This window comes from Semicossyphus pulcher, unplaced genomic scaffold (genome assembly GCF_022749685.1).
Source record: "Semicossyphus pulcher isolate SPU_LCO1_2020_fin unplaced genomic scaffold, fSemPul1.0.p SCAF_3, whole genome shotgun sequence".
Taxonomy (NCBI): Eukaryota; Metazoa; Chordata; class Actinopteri; order Labriformes; family Labridae; genus Semicossyphus; species Semicossyphus pulcher.
The window spans coordinates 32968867-32984361 of NW_027211704.1; the positions used below are offsets into that span (position 1 = coordinate 32968867).

The 15495-nt window shown below is 38.4% G+C and overlaps 2 protein-coding genes across 2 annotated transcripts; both read right to left on the minus strand.

The window, feature by feature from the left end:
* Positions 1–1318: 1318 nt before the first annotated feature.
* On the minus strand, positions 1319–9905 carry map1lc3a (microtubule-associated protein 1 light chain 3 alpha). The gene is made up of 4 exons (XM_069678514.1): positions 9716–9905; positions 6664–6719; positions 4935–5041; positions 1319–3716 (listed from the first exon to the last, which is right to left on the minus strand). Exons 1-4 carry the CDS (start codon positions 9753–9755, stop codon positions 3554–3556), a joined length of 366 nt encoding a protein of 121 aa, XP_069534615.1. The 5' UTR covers positions 9756–9905; the 3' UTR covers positions 1319–3553.
* A 1194-nt stretch (positions 9906–11099) lies between these two features.
* Positions 11100–13674, minus strand: dynlrb1 (dynein, light chain, roadblock-type 1). The gene is made up of 4 exons (XM_069678153.1): positions 13582–13674; positions 13176–13251; positions 12405–12572; positions 11100–11733 (listed from the first exon to the last, which is right to left on the minus strand). Exons 1-4 carry the CDS (start codon positions 13582–13584, stop codon positions 11690–11692), a joined length of 291 nt encoding a protein of 96 aa, XP_069534254.1. The 5' UTR covers positions 13585–13674; the 3' UTR covers positions 11100–11689.
* Between the last annotated feature and the right edge of the window lie 1821 nt (positions 13675–15495).

The following is a 15495-nucleotide window of genomic DNA, read 5'->3' on the forward strand; positions in this document are numbered from 1 at the left end:
GATCCCCGACTGCTGCAGTCACATGTCGAAGTGTCCTTGGGCAAGACACTGAACCCCAAACTGCTCCTGAAGGCAGAGCCATCAGGTATGAATGTGCGTAGATCCTGATTGGACATTGGCACTTCAGGTCACTGCCATCAGTGTGTGAATGTGTGTGTGTGAATGGGTGAATGTGACGTGGCGTAAAAGCAGCTTTAAGTGGTCAAAAGACTAGAAAAGCGCTATATAATTAAAGTCCATTTACCATACTTAATGTTTGATGATATGCATTTATTTGATAGCTTTACTTTTAAGATAATGCATAAGAATATATAATGAGATAATTGAATTAGTTTGGGTTTTGGCCTGTGACCCTGAAAACTGTGTCTCGTTCGGGTTCCATGTCCTGTGGCCTAAAGAAAGGCCCAAAGAAGGAAGATGTAGCTTTAAAAAGAAAAAGCAAAGATTAAAACTTTTTTCTTCTTTCCTGTTTATCATCATCGATTACAGATTTATCTGGTAACTCTTTGGTGGTGGATCAGATGGACCAAACTACTCCAAACTAGCTCCACGTGGAGCAACTACAACAGTAAAATGCAGCTCTAACAGTGATGCATAAGCAACAACAATCTAATAATAGAAAGAATCAGATGTCATTCAGAAACATGTTACTAAAGAAGCAGCACTTTAACTTTAACTGCTACAACTCAGTTATCTCTGCTGATTATACTTCTGTACTTTTACTCAACATGGCTTGCAGGACTTCTGCAAGTAATGGAGTATTTTTACAGGAATGTATTAATAGTAAGGCTGCACGGTGGTGCAGTGGTTAGTGCTGCTGCCTCACAGCCAGAAGGTTCCTGGTTTGAATCCCGGTTCAGACGTAGTGGGCCTCCACATGCTGGGTTCCCACAAGGTAATCCAGCTTCCTCCCACAGTCCAAAGACATGCTCGTTAGGTTCATTGGTGACTCTAACGTGCCCGTAGGTGTTAATGTGAGCGTGAAAGGTTGTCTGTCTCTATGTGTCAGCCCTGTGATTGACTGGTGATCAGTCCAGAGTGTAACCCCACCTCTTGCCCGATGCTGGGATAGGCTCCAGCCTCCCTGCGACCCTGTCAAAGGGTAAGCGCTCCCAAAAAGGCCCCCCAATACCTCTACCACTTTATGGGAACCAATTATATGCTGAACTTTGTGCTCATGCTAAGGGCCGCTGGTCTTTAGTGTCATCTACTGGCAAATACCAGACACGAGCAGGAAGCACGCGTGAACATAGGCCGAGCCTGCTTGTGAAGCATCCAGGACTCATCGATGCACAACAGATACAAGAGAGAGATCAGCTTTAAAGGCAACTTTTTTTATTTATTGGCAAATGCTTTGAATAAGGTTGCAGCAATGCATCTATGTACACCCCTCCGAACAGTGACCATGTCAGAAAGCCTAAAGAAAAACACACTTTGTAATACAGCTCGATTATATGATCGTTTATACGCACACACATTTTTTTGTTTGTTTCAAACATACACATACACTTATTTTCAGTTTTTGGTTTGGGAAACATCTAAAAAGACTTCTAAATGAAAACAGTACAATTATATCTAATGCGTAAAATCAATATACAGTTTTAAAAAAAGTCACACATGCAAGGTTTGTAGTGTAATACAACCTCTTTTGTCTATAAAGTCTTATTAAACAAAGGCAGACAGACGGACGTACAGAGAGAGAGAGCAGCAGCGCTCTAGAGAAGAGGAGCAGATACAAAAAGAAGAAGAGATAATTGTTATATAGATACAGTAATTCCTAAAAAAATCCTATGCCAACTCTTTTTTATATTTGTATTAATTTATGTGCAAAAGAAGCTCATTCATTTCCAACATTAAATACACTTTATTATGACTGATGCTCGACTCTATGCTACCATGACACACGCAGCGTTCTTACAAGCTGTCTTCAGAGGAGGAAATGATATTAAAGCGGGGCCCGATTTCACCTCACCTCAGCTGAAAAGCTGTTCTGGGATCTGATTACTTCCTGGATCTACTGCTGCCAAGCACAGGCTGTGTCAGCTCTGCTCGATGTACAAAATGAGATTATTTTATTGGCATATCACTGCTGTGTCCAGGCCAGCCAAAGTGAAATCAAACAGTGTGTCAAAACATACCGTCTTGTAATCATGCTAATTGCTTGTGACCCCTTGTTTGCCTCTGAGGAGACTGTATCCCTCCTGTGCTGCTAATCCAAACAAGCTACATTCTTGCTTGCATCCTAATATTATCATATCGTACAGCTGTGTTTTTTTTTACTCTGCTCTAAGAAACAATCAAAGCGTGAAAAGCAAGCAAGAATTTAGCTTTACCACAGTTGAGTCATCCGTTGTGTTTACGCAGCCTAAAATCTACAATATAGACCTTTACACCTGCTTCCTCTGATCGCTCGTGACTTTAAATGTGTGTGTGGTTAAATGTGGAGGGGGGTTGGGGTGGTGAGACAGGTGAGGTTGTGCTTAAGGGGCAGACTTTGTCCATTTACATGCCTGACAGGATGTAGCAGCGTGTGGCTAATAGCGCTATGCTAACTTCCCTTCTGTGACCAACAGTGAGTAAATTACAGTAGCTTTACAGGGGGGACCTACTTGGGCGTGACAGTAAGAATATTGCACGTGAAAAAATTACTGTAAATGCTTTGAAACGTACGAGTATTACAGTCATTGTTAGCCTGATTGTCAGCTACTCTGTAGCCAGAGGCGAGTTGGCAAGTTGAGCTTCAGGCTGACGGTAAATGTATGATTAAAACAAACCCAGAACTATCTTTACAACACAAACTAAACTACAGCTAAGATATCAAACAGAAGACAATAATTAAAAAAAACTAAAAAGTTGGTTTAAAAAAGTTAAAAGGTAAATCAACAAACATTAGGAATCTATCTTGTAGCGTGTACTACTGCTGTTGCAATCATGAGAATATGGATGACACCGCTAATTACTGGGTCGTTATAAACCCTGCTGTGTTCTGTGAGAGGGTTCAAACTTTCAATCACATCCTGAACTCTTGCAAGCGACTGCCTGGTTTCATGTTTAGCTTGTCTTAACACACATAAATGTTTAGTTTTTAAGGGTTAAAATCAATTTTACTCCCAAACTCTGAAGACGTCGGTTGTATTTTCCCCACCTTTTCAAATTAAGAGACCTCGGCCTGTGTGGGGTTAAAGAGAAAAAGAACTAGAAACACTCAGAGACATCTCAGGTTTGATGAACTCTGAGGGCAGGAGAGACACACAGGATGTCCTCTGGCTTCTGTATCTAGTGTTGCATTTACTGACCAATATGAAGTGGGTGCTTTACTACGACAGAGAGAGAGGGGGACAAGGGGAGTCAGTAACATGTACACTGACTGGTGGGGGTGCTGCTACGTGGGCCTGCAATGCAACAAAGTGAAGAGGATCATGGAGTTTGGTGGTTTCTGGTCGGGTTCTGGCACCACATACCCCCTTTTTTCCCCTCAAGCGCCCCCCATTCTACCCTCTCCCCGTCCTCCCTGCACCTGAAGATGTCCCGCTCTCCCTCCTCCTCTCCCTCCCTAGCAGCCGAAGGTCTCCTGCGAGGCGTAGACCATGTAGAGGAAGCCGTCCTCGTCTCTCTCCTGCTCGTAGATCTCAGAGATGGGGGTGGACACGGACACCATGCTGTGCTGGTTGACCAGCAGGAAGAAGGCCTGCGTCGGGTTCAGCTGCAAACGACGCCTTTGGAAGGAGAGGTAGAGAGATAAAAGATAAAAAAAGTTTATTTTTTTAACCTTTTTTTGTGTCACTATTTCGTCAGATGCTCAAGTCTGAATGATGTCACCTTATTTCTTTGGGTCAGAATCAGAAATGGATCAAATTCTCTTATGCAAGACCTTTTGCGATATTCTCTAAATTGTGAGTTCATGTTTCGTGCAGACGTACTTTGTCTCAGGATATTTTTCAACCTTACCCTATATAATCATATATCTAGAAATGAATAATAAATGTAAGACAAACCTTCCAATAGATTATATTTATGTGGATAAAAAACAGAAAAGCAGCATCACATTGAGGAAGCTGGAACAAGCCAATGTTGTCAATTCTCTAAGGAAATTAATCCATTCTTAAAGCAGCTGCTGATTGGCAAATTAATTTATGAACTTAATGTTTTATCTTTATTTTATTCCAACGTTTTGAAGATCATTAATGAAATATAAACTTTTCAAAACTGTTTTTATTTTAGCTGTTTTTGATTGACAGGACTGCTGGATCTTAATTTTTGTGCTATAGCATCCAAACATTTAGCCGTTACAAAAATGAAAATACTCTTTCTGCTCTTAGCTCACTTCTCTCATGTTTCACCTCCTCTCCGTCTCCTCTCCCCACCCTCAGCCTTCTCTTTCTGGCTCTACAGAGGGATCTACAACATGCTGACAGATAGTGAAAGCACTGAGACAGGATGAGTCTAAAGCAAATCGACTTCACATCACTTAAATAACTGCCTTTATATTTCTGCCTCAGCATTTAGGGTTGATAATTAATAACGGCCCTATCAAAGCCCACGGATATATTATAGCATTCCTGCCCTGTGGGACAGTAAAATCTTGATTTACTGCCTCATAATTCTGCTGCTGACTTTATTATGACCATCTGTTTTTTTCCCCTTTGGTTTTGAAGCAGCAATGATTGTAAACAAACTGATCACTTGCAGCCTCAGCAAGCTGCCAAATACACACACACACTTCATGTTACACTTCTAAAACACTACCTGCACACATGCATGCTAACAGACAGCTCCAAATATATACACACATGCCAAACATACACCGAAATGACCTAAACCCTCTACTGGTATCCAATTCAGCCACCTTAAATAACCTGTATGTTGTGAGTGTGTGTGTGTGTGTGTGTGTGTGTGTGTGTGTGTGTGTGTGTGTGTGTGTGTGTGATGTTTACCTGATGATCTTCACCAGCTCACTCATGTTGACGTGGTCGGGTACCAGGAACTTGGTCTTGTCCAAAACGGGGAGCTGCTTCTCTCCCTTATATCTCTCAATGATCACCTGCAGCAGCCAAAACACAACATACTGTAAATCAGCCTGTCTTCCTCATACTGAAGTTATTTCTAAGGTATTTATTGTAATCTAAGGGAATATATTAGACCTATATCAGTCAAGAGCACAGAGCTTTTTGTGCTATAAGTGTCAGAAGTAGCAGAGAAACTATGCTTTGCCTTTGTAATTTAACTCATTTTAATTTAAGGAAGTTTGATGTTTGGGGAAATACCAGTATTTGCCTTCTTTTAAGAAGTTAGACTCATGTAATGGAGCTCTTAACGAGTCCAAAATAACAAGCCCAAAACCTTGTTTAGACATAGGAAATCCAGTATTACTCAAAATGATAAACAGACCTTGGACCAACAGTCATAGAATGGGACCTTGCCAGGACCAGAGTGGACATGACCCCAAGCCCGGTCAGGGTCGGGTCTCTGATACTAGGGTGTGGTTAAAGCGGTGAAGACCTGTAGCTTAAATTGATACCTCTTTTTGCCTCTATGATAAATATGAAGCTGTAGCCAGCAGATGGTTAGCTTAGCTTAGCACAAAAAAAAAGATCTTGTTTGTTAATCCCTACAAAAATTATTAGGGGTGGGAATCACAGGGTAACTCACGATACAATACGATACACGGCCCACAAAAACGACAATACCATGATACAACGATTCTGTCATAATTGATACAGTGCAATCATATAAAGATGCATCACAATATCTGATTACCTTTGTCTTCGGCCAATTAATTTCCATTCACGTTATCCATATTTAGGTCATAAGCGCCACCGCAAGGAGTCATGAAGTACTGACGTAGTGAGTCAAAATCGCAGGGGCGCCAGTTAGGCGCGAGCCTTACGATTATTGTATTGCAGGAGTCAGAACGACAATATATTGCCGTATCGATATTTTGTCCGACCCCTATTCATGATCATGTTTTAGAAGGACGAAGTTCTTGTCTTGTTGATTAGACAGATATGATAAAATGTTGATCTTTAAGATTTACAGATGAAGAAGTTAAATTTAGACAGACACAGGCTAGCTGTTCCCCTCTGTACCCAGTCTTTAAGCTAAGCTAAGCTAACTGGCAGAAGCCTCATATTAAGTGTGCATTTCCTTAAATGTCAAACTCTTTTGAAGAGCTATGGCTGGAGTTAAATTTAGCCTGAGAAATTGTACAGTTTGTTAAAACATGCATCGGGTATTTTAGGTCTGTTGTCAGCTCATGACGGCAGGAGGAACCGGACTTTATATTAAAGCTGATATGTAAAATCAATCCCTCTTAATCTAGTGAAATAAAGCAGTTACCAATATTTGAGAGTTATCATGAGTTCATGATAGGGCTAATGTATCATAAAACTGGTTTACAGATGTAGCTCACATTAAAGACCAGTCCTGCTAAATGACTTCATTTGTGTGTGGCTTTCCACTTGTGTCTCACAGTCACACACTCAACCTTCTGCTTTCTTCACTTCAGTGACTCTTTCAAAAAGCAAGACAAGGCATATTCAAACTGGGTTACAAGGGCAAACAGAAATCATTCACAGACAATAAGGATCACTGGTGCCTGCACTAGAGTGTCTTAAAGATCAGTGAAGTGTGGTGTGTTTAAATCAGGTTTTAACAGCAGCTTACAGGGATCTTGTTGGGGTGCTGATCACGGATCTGCTGGACCTCTTTGCACCGGTCAGCTGTGGACAACAAGAGACACAATTCATAAACAACATGGACTTTATAAAAGACTATCTGTGCCAGACATACAGCTCTGATTCCTGCACTGTTACTAAAACAGTCTGGTTTTAGCTTTAAATGTATTCATACCCAGATAAAAAGAAAGCACTGTCTATTTTGGGACAGAGAACAAACGAGCCCGGATGCATCATTTAGGACCCCTGTTGTTGAGAAATTTGTAAAATTGTGTCACTATTTGTAGTCTGAAATCCTATTCATTCAAACCATATTTACAACTAATTAAACTGAAATGTAGAGCAACAGAGAAAGCACGTCTAAATAGTCCACAATAGAAACTCTGTTCACTATAAATGAAGACAATAGTAATTAAACTATGCGAGCCATAAGCACGCAAACACTAAGCTCAGTGTCGGGCATTTTTTCTTCCCTGTTTAATATTTGTGTCAAGGAGAGGAACTAAAACATAGAGACAAAAAAACACACTAAAATGTGTTAAATAAAACACGTCCCCTCCTACCCCGTGGAGACCTCCCTGCATGTTTTCTTCTGTTTCCCCAAATTAATAACCGACGCTGGGTTTGGTTTCTGTCAGAAAATCAAAGAATTCATAGACAAAGTGAGACTTTGCTGCTAAATGAAACATTTTGTGTGTCCATCTTATCCTCACCATGCCACCCACAAAAATAAATGTCGACCTGAGGAACAAACCGTTCACCAGTTTCATCGTCTCTGATCTGTGATGTTTATCAAGCTCTCTGTTCAGCCTCCTCCTGTTTGCCTTCATCTTCCTTTTATTTACAAGGTCATGTGGGAATTTAGGGTTAGCTTTTTAATTCCATCTTCCATCTAAAATTCTGAGTGAATTCACAAACTCCCCATGTTTTTGTATTTAATATTAAATAAGAAAAGGCCAAACTCAACCACATCCGGACAGTGCACAGGATACATGCCAGAGCAATTTCTCATTGGAGGTATAAAAAGAAAGCAGAACATTTTCACATTTAACAAGCCGAAAACTTTAAAACTTAACTTAAAGCAACATAATATTGCTGGGGATTCATTTAGTACTTGACAACTATTTAATTGTAGCTCGAGTGCACACAGTTCTTCAGTGTTCAGAAGTTGCAGACAAAAAGACTGAGTGGCAGGTGAGGAAAAAATGTAATTGCAGACCCTGTGAGTGTCTTTCCAGGGATCAAGGAGCAGGTTTGTTCCTATAAATCCTTAAAAGATTACGTCACCTTGTCTCTCTCTGCCTTTAAAAATGTACAGAAAGTAAATAAACTAATAAATAACTCAACAATAAAAAAAAATCCCACAAAAAATGAAAGCATGTGATTATGTAAGGTTCCTACTGTTAATTGTTCTGACAGTTTTATAACTAAACTGCTGACATTCTTTTACTTTCTTGTTTGATATTTGTTGTAACATAGTATCTAGTGTTAAAAATGTATGTGCTTGTATGCTTTGTAAGTGTGAACTCAATTTACGTATTCAGCCACTTTGCATATACTGAGTGTGAATATCACCTTGTATGTACCTTGAGCATTCCCCTCTCTAGCTTTGTGATGGTTTTACCACCTCACTATCTAATTTTACAGCACAAACCAGCCTCTCTAAAGTGAAGAATAACCCCATTTCAGAAATCCTCGGCGACATTGGCAGGGTTCAAAGCTCAGATGGCTTTGAGGAACTACAGTGAAGTGTGAATGCTTCCTTTGTTCAGGTCTTGAGATGTTTTTCTTTCTCAATTTGGCAAGACCAGATTGGGAGGTATCACAGAAAACATAATATAGTTTTCTTTCTTATTTTTAATATACTTGGCATTTGCATCAAAAAAGTTAATGTCCCACCAATCTCTAGACTATTTTTGAAACACTACATTAAGGCCTTTTATTCCTGCTATTACAAAAGGGTATCATATTTTGGGCATATGTCCTAATTAAAAACACTTTAAATGTGTGGTTTCGCTCTGAGCAGGCCTGCCACCCTTCATTTAACAAAATACTTTTCTCTACCCAACTACTTATTTAGCCAACTAATCCAACTAGTAATCCAATCCATCCGTTCGCTCTGGGCAAGGTTTTTCATTCTTGTAAGAGCAAAGTGTGTCAGTGTGGCACAGAGCGCACCAATAGACAAGCAGCAGTAAGGCACATAGCCTAATAAAACAGATTAACAAGCCAGTACAAGGCCAGCTAGGCACTATGTTACATTATTACATAACTGTCACTGCTCACTTATTAATGATTATTTTATCAAGAGGATATAACCCAACATAACAGGACAAATGTTTTCTTTCTCCCGTGACACTGTTGTTTATCCCCATATTTCCCTGTATGACCACATTATGTAATGGACAGAGTCTGGGCTCCTCCCTACCCAACACAGGGGCCGTCTTTTGGCATCAAATTACAACATAAATCACTGAACACGTGTACTGGGATAATGTGTCAGCACATGTTGTTTTTCCTTCGAGCAACCACGAAATGTTTACTGCTTAAGTCGGTCAGATAGCTTTCCTTGAATCTAGCTAGCTGTGTAAAACGCTGGTAATGACAGGCCTTGCTAGCGTCAAGGCTTACAAAGCTAATGTGACAGTGACCCAGATGGCCTTTAAACATTAGCTGGCAAGTGGATAACGTATCCAACAGGCTGAAAGATACTGGCAGTATAGCCTAGATGGATTATAGTTACATTTGACATGTAATTTTCCACTCTTGATTAGCACCATAATGATGCCAAAAAGACATTTTAGTTTAACTTCAACGCCGTAAGCTTGTGCCCCATATTGATATAAATCTGAACAATTACACTATTTTTTAAGCAGCAGCGAAACACTTATGTAGAACATAATAACTCAGCAACATCATGTAACTACACTTGTCAACAAACTAGGTAAGCTAGGTGGCTAGCAGGCCGGCTAACTGCCTAGCTTCTCCCCTCAGCAGTTAATGTTAGCTTGTCAGACAACAGTGCCCTGGTGGTTTCTTACCAAATGTCCTCCTTTGTTTGAAGGGTCTGTCGGACGGCATCTCTGTCAGTGTTATAACACGATTATAAGCTTATAAATACGCAGTACTACTGCTTACAACGCAACTCGGTCACAAAGAAACTGTAGAGTGTTTCTGGTCGTCCCTCTGGTCTCAGTCTGAAGCCAAAACAGCTCCGGACAAACAAAGCAAGTAAACCGAGGAGCTGACGTCATTCGCTGGATTTAAAGGGCACGTTCACAGATTACTTTCTTTACTTTTTGTTATTCTTTTGTTAACACTATAACTTTAGTTATGCAACGTATACCATCGAAGCTAAAATGTCATTGAGCTCTATTAAGGAAATGAATATAAAGGCCATTAATTGCAGTGTCATGTTGTACTGACAGGAGATGATGCAAGTTTTATGCCCACAGTTGACATAGCTAGCTGTGTCATTACCTCGTCAATTATCGTTTTTAAGAGCAGAAGAGTGAAACATTAGGCTAAATTCAATCCAAAAAAAGAGTAAAGAAGGTACAAACTTCTAGTTATAAATAAAGAATTTCCCCAATGGATTTAAAGAAAAATCAACATAGTTTCGAGATCTGTTACTCATGTTGTCTTGTTAAATAACGTTTAAAAGGTGTGTCTTTACATTCTGTGAAGTTCATTCTCTTACATTTACACAATTTTCTAACTTTATTTTTCTAATTTTATCTGTCTTTGGTAATGACAGCACTGTCATGCAGTACTACCAGTCCAAAATCCCTAATTCTTATATAATAACATGATAATCCACAGTATTTTGTCATTGGAGTTTTATTACAGATAATCAGGGGTTTGACTGACAACAAACATAAGAAGCATAACGTGGATAACATACTATACATATCTTGGGCATACTTTTTTTTAGAAAAATAATATATACTTGTTAATGCATATGAACATGACACACTCATTTATTAGTGTAATAACCTTGCTTTATGGTTATATATGTGTTTTTCAACCTTCGTGAAACATAAATGTCCAGTCTGTTTCAAAGGGAGGGGTTACTAATTCAATAACTTCCTTTAGACATATTATTTTTGATAAGACATTAAAAATCAGGACATTCTTATCGTTGTTCATTGATTTGATTTCCCCAGTGTTTTTTTTCTGTGAATGTTTCTGAATGTGTAAATAAGCACCTGTTTGATAAGACAATTGATTAAATGTTAACGTGTGTTTATAACTCCTTAGACTGCCCCCTATTTGCCAAAACATCAATAATGCAGCATTAAATCCGGTAGATCAATATTGTATTAAATAATTCAGTCTTGTGTCCACAAGTATGTCTTGTTAAACTCTCCTCAAACTGATATAATACTGGTATAGTAATTACAAAGTATAAGACAGACGACGAGAGCATTTTGACTTTTTTATTTCTGAATTTGTTGAAAATAATCATCAGAAACTCGACACGGCAAGAGCAGAGAAGTGTTTGTAGTGTCTTTTCCCTGCTTACCAGTGAAATACTGTACTTCTACAACTTTTGCAAATCAATAAATAACAATCCCAAGTTTTCCATTAGCAAGATAGAAATTGGAAAAACACCCTCAAACTTTTTAAAGATATGTTGTGGCCTCTCTCTCTCCCTCTTGTATACTGTGCACTTTGTATGCACTGGTCCTGTTTCCTACTTTTCATAGAGGTATTTTAGCAGGTGTGCACTGACATACCTATGAAATAAACAGTTACATTAAAAACTGTATGCAAAAGGAAAAGAGAGCAACTGGAATGCTAAACATGGAAAAAGACTTTTGCCTGCTGAGATATTGCCTGTCATGTTGTCGATCCACCTTCATATCCTGTCGTTACTTCCTGGTACAGCAAGTGCATAAAAAGCTTCTGGAAAACAGGTTCTTTTGATGAAGCAAGACGAAGAGAAATGTTAGGCTGTTTAAATATGAAAGACAGACAAAAAGAGAAATTAAGGGACAGCAGTTTCTTCTTCCTCAGTCTGATGGATTCTGAATGACGATCAAGAAATAGTCCTTATCTGTGGAGAAAAAGGCAAAGTGTTAACCTCTCTGTTGCTGAACAGTGCAAAACAATCTGAGCCCCTGGCAACATAACGAACAAGCACTTTGGGATCTCAAGTGTAAACATGGCTGGATATCATTTAAAAGGGATAAAATCCACAGTTTCTTCTACCTGTGTGTTAAAATGACTTCTTATTTTAAGCTGAAGCCAACATGAGGATTCAGCAGCCTCAGTAAAGCTAATCACGTTGGTATCTTCAGAAGTTATGGTTATTTACGGATGAATGTCCCTCTTTGTGCTTCCTGGCAGAGCCTCAATAGACATATACAGATACTAAAACAAAGCAGGAATTTGATGCTAAACAGACCGTTTCTTTGAAAGATCCTCTTGATTTGTAAGAATCAAAATGCCTTAGCCTCATATTAGCTTCAGCTGGCATGTGATTGTTTAATAAAGATAGACTTAAATAAACTGAGAATGTTTTTTTTTAAACAGTATTCACTAAGTACAAAGTCCAAAATGAAGAATAAGTACATAACGTATCTATTACAACAAGAGCTTGGCTCTTAAAGTTTACGGGGCAAACTGCTGTTAAAAAAGGAAGCTGATTCATGTGACCCGGAGTTGTGACAAAAAGTCATATCAGATCGACACATTCGAATTAACAGGTTTTCTTCCCCCTCTCACCTGGAGCGATCATGATCTCATTCTTCTTCGAGCGCACCCGCAGAAAGGTTAGGTCGTTCTGGGGGTCGATGTCTCGTACGGTGCTTCTTGCCTTCATTACCAGCTGGTGGATCAGTCCTGCATACTGCACCGTGCTGGCGTTGTCCAGAGTCGTCTTGATGGGGATTCCTGATGGAAGAGAGGGAAATGTGTTCATGAACATAAATGTATCCAGAAATTCTGTCTAATCAGTTAAGGAAATTCTTAGAGGAAGACTCATTTTTCTAAACCTGTTCATTAATATGAATTGAGGTCAAGATGGGAATGGGCATTACTAGTATATTTAAAACAATTAACTATTTTGATGATTGACTTAACAGTTCAAGATATTTACCAAATTTTCATAACTTACAGTAGTTATGTGTGGCAGAAGGTAGATTTTGTTGCTTTTCTCTGCTTTAAATCATTGTAAACTGAATACTGCTGGGTTTTGGACTGCAATTTTAACTTTATGTGGCATTTTATAGATGAAATTATTAATTGAAAGGAAATATATATATATTGTCCTCTTTATCGGAAGATGTAAAGAGAATTTGAAATATGCATTAAGACAGAAAAGGTGGAAGATAAGTCAAAGAAAAGTTAAATCTTTCCTGATAGCTGTACTGCTTATTATGCTGGTGATGTAGATGGTGCCGTTATGGCTGATATATGTGAATAATGGGTATCACAAATAGCAATCGCAATTAACAGTGTATAGATAATTTGGGACATTTAATTTAACCATCTTACCTTCTGTGTTGACAATGATGATGCCCTGCACTCCCTTCTGGCCCTGGATTCTCTTCAGAGTTTCCTCTACTTCAGCCTGGGAAACGTCAACATTAGTTAGCATAGTCATGATTTAATTTAGCTAATAAAGTGACTGACGGGACAGAAAAACAATCACGAAGCAATTCAAGAACAGCGACTATAACAAAGCACACAAGACTAGCTGCTGCAAATTCTGTCAAAAAACCTTGTAAAAGGCAAACAATCTTACGTTACCGTGCTAAACTGACAACGCCCGAATAGCATAACTAAGCTAGCCCGAGTAAGCTAATTTAAAAAACCCTTTTAGACAACTATAATACACAAAAGTGGCAACAGAAAAAATGAACGTTTTGATAGTAACCGCGAGACAGACGTCGCATCCTACCATTTTAATTATATGAGGATAAATCTGGGTCAGAAATGAGTCTCCGAGCTCAGCAAAATAACAGCTAGAAGGACCGTTTTGTTGCTATGAGAAGACAACTGACGTACACTTCCGGGTCAACTCACGCAATGCTGCGTTCGCGTTCCAGAACAAAGGTTGAAAAAATGGGACTCCTTCTCAAATATACAAACACATTCAGATTAGTAACAAACACATTTTTTAACTGGAACTACGAAGACATAACCCACAAAACGACGAAAAGGGTACAAATAATGGATCTATAAGAGCGGACCACTTATTCGATGAGAGAGGGCACATAAATATGCTTTTCTCTGGTTGTACTATTTATATGTATTTGTTTGTGTTAACTTATCCTTCGTCTTTTATTTGCAGAAAATGACGACTGGTTAAGAAAACCAAAAGATACGAAACATATTTTTCAGAACTAAAAAAATGTAAAGAAGTTAATGTTCATGTTTAAACAATACAAATGTTTTAAGGAAGAGTTCAGAGATCAATATTTGGTTGAATAACTTACAGCTTTCATGCATCTTGGCATGCTCCCCAGCAGTCTGTGACAGCGCTGTTGGGTGACGTTGGGCCACTCTTGGAGCAGCTCAACTTTGTTAGATGGCTTGTGACCATCCGGCTTCCTCTTGATCACATTCCGGAGGTTTATTAATGGGGTTCACATCTGGATTGGGCTGGCCATGTAGAGAGAGATGCTGATTTAAGGAACATTTGGAGTGGTCTCTTATTTTTTAATGGATCTTTATCTGATATATATTTACACATATATTATTTACATATATACAATAACTTACAACATACTATTTCATTAAACATAAGAAGCGCTTCTGTAAACAATTCAAATGTAAAAAATAAATAATGACAGTAGGCTAAGGAGTGGGTGGTTGTGTACTTGAGTACTAGTTTGCATGAAATACTGCGTCTAGAATTTCATAATTGAATACATAAAAATATTTATAAATCCTGTTAAACCAAGTCAATATTGACATGAACACTTCACACGGTATTATTTTAACTGTTTTTTGTTTTTTTTAAGGCTATGAGTCATTTACTAAATACAGTCTATAGTAAGTATGTAAACAGTGTGGGCGCGGTCAGCAGCTGCGTCAAGTCAGACATAAACAGACAAGACTGGACAGGATGTCGGAATTTTTTGCTTTCAAAATAAAAGTCAAACTAATTTAAATTAATTGATCTTAGGCCAATATTATTCAATATGAAAAATTACAAATGGTTTAAATTATTAGTTTAAAAAGTATGCTTATGTTTTCTTCCCTAAAAAAGTATTTTATAGACAGATTAATGATCCTTCTGCATGGGAACATAAAGCTATTGCCACAACATCTATTTATCCATGTCTTTGTTGATCTCTATTAATACTGCATTAAAAATACATAACATTTTTTTACTACTACTTTACTTCATGTCAGAAGATTATGTTGTTTATTTATTTTAAGTAATTAATTAATTTTTATTGTATAAAGTTGTAATTTTCCCCACTGCCAGCTTTAACATTTAGAAACTCTCTTCATCTTTGCTGTGGTGCTTTTTACAATCTAACACACCGAGCGGATCCATTCTGTATAATTGGAGGCCAAGGTTTACTACCTTTTAAACTTTTAGCTGATGATATTAGTGCTTTTACTTTACAAAATTGGTTTACAGTTTGTCTGTCTGAGTTTAAACACAGATGTCCATGAACGGTGAAACGAGTCGATCTCTAGTTATTTGACTTTTAAAGTGGAAATCTTCCAAAGTAACATTATTTTTTGGATAAATAGGTCCATGTGTTATTGAGGTGTAGCATTTCCCTTTCAGGAAAACAGAATTAGGGGGTACTTAGCTGAACAAATATTTCAAAGCAGCTACAAAATAAACATAAAA

What these genes read in the sequence shown, in the direction of transcription:
- dynlrb1 (XM_069678153.1), bottom strand. An exon ending in CATCATTGTCAACACAGAAG is followed by an intron (nt 12,573 to 13,175) that starts GTAAGATGGTTA and finishes CTCTTCCATCAG; the next exon opens with GAATCCCCATCAAGACGACT. An exon ending in TGAGATCATGATCGCTCCAG is followed by an intron (nt 11,734 to 12,404) that starts GTGAGAGGGGGA and finishes TTTTCTCCACAG; the next exon opens with ATAAGGACTATTTCTTGATC.
- map1lc3a (XM_069678514.1), bottom strand. Translation starts at nt 9,755, where the DNA reads ATGCCGTCCGACAGACCCTTCAAACAAAGGAGGACATTTG. An exon ending in CAAACAAAGGAGGACATTTG is followed by an intron (nt 6,720 to 9,715) that starts GTAAGAAACCAC and finishes TGTTGTCCACAG; the next exon opens with CTGACCGGTGCAAAGAGGTC. An exon ending in AGCACCCCAACAAGATCCCT is followed by an intron (nt 5,042 to 6,663) that starts GTAAGCTGCTGT and finishes TGGCTGCTGCAG; the next exon opens with GTGATCATTGAGAGATATAA.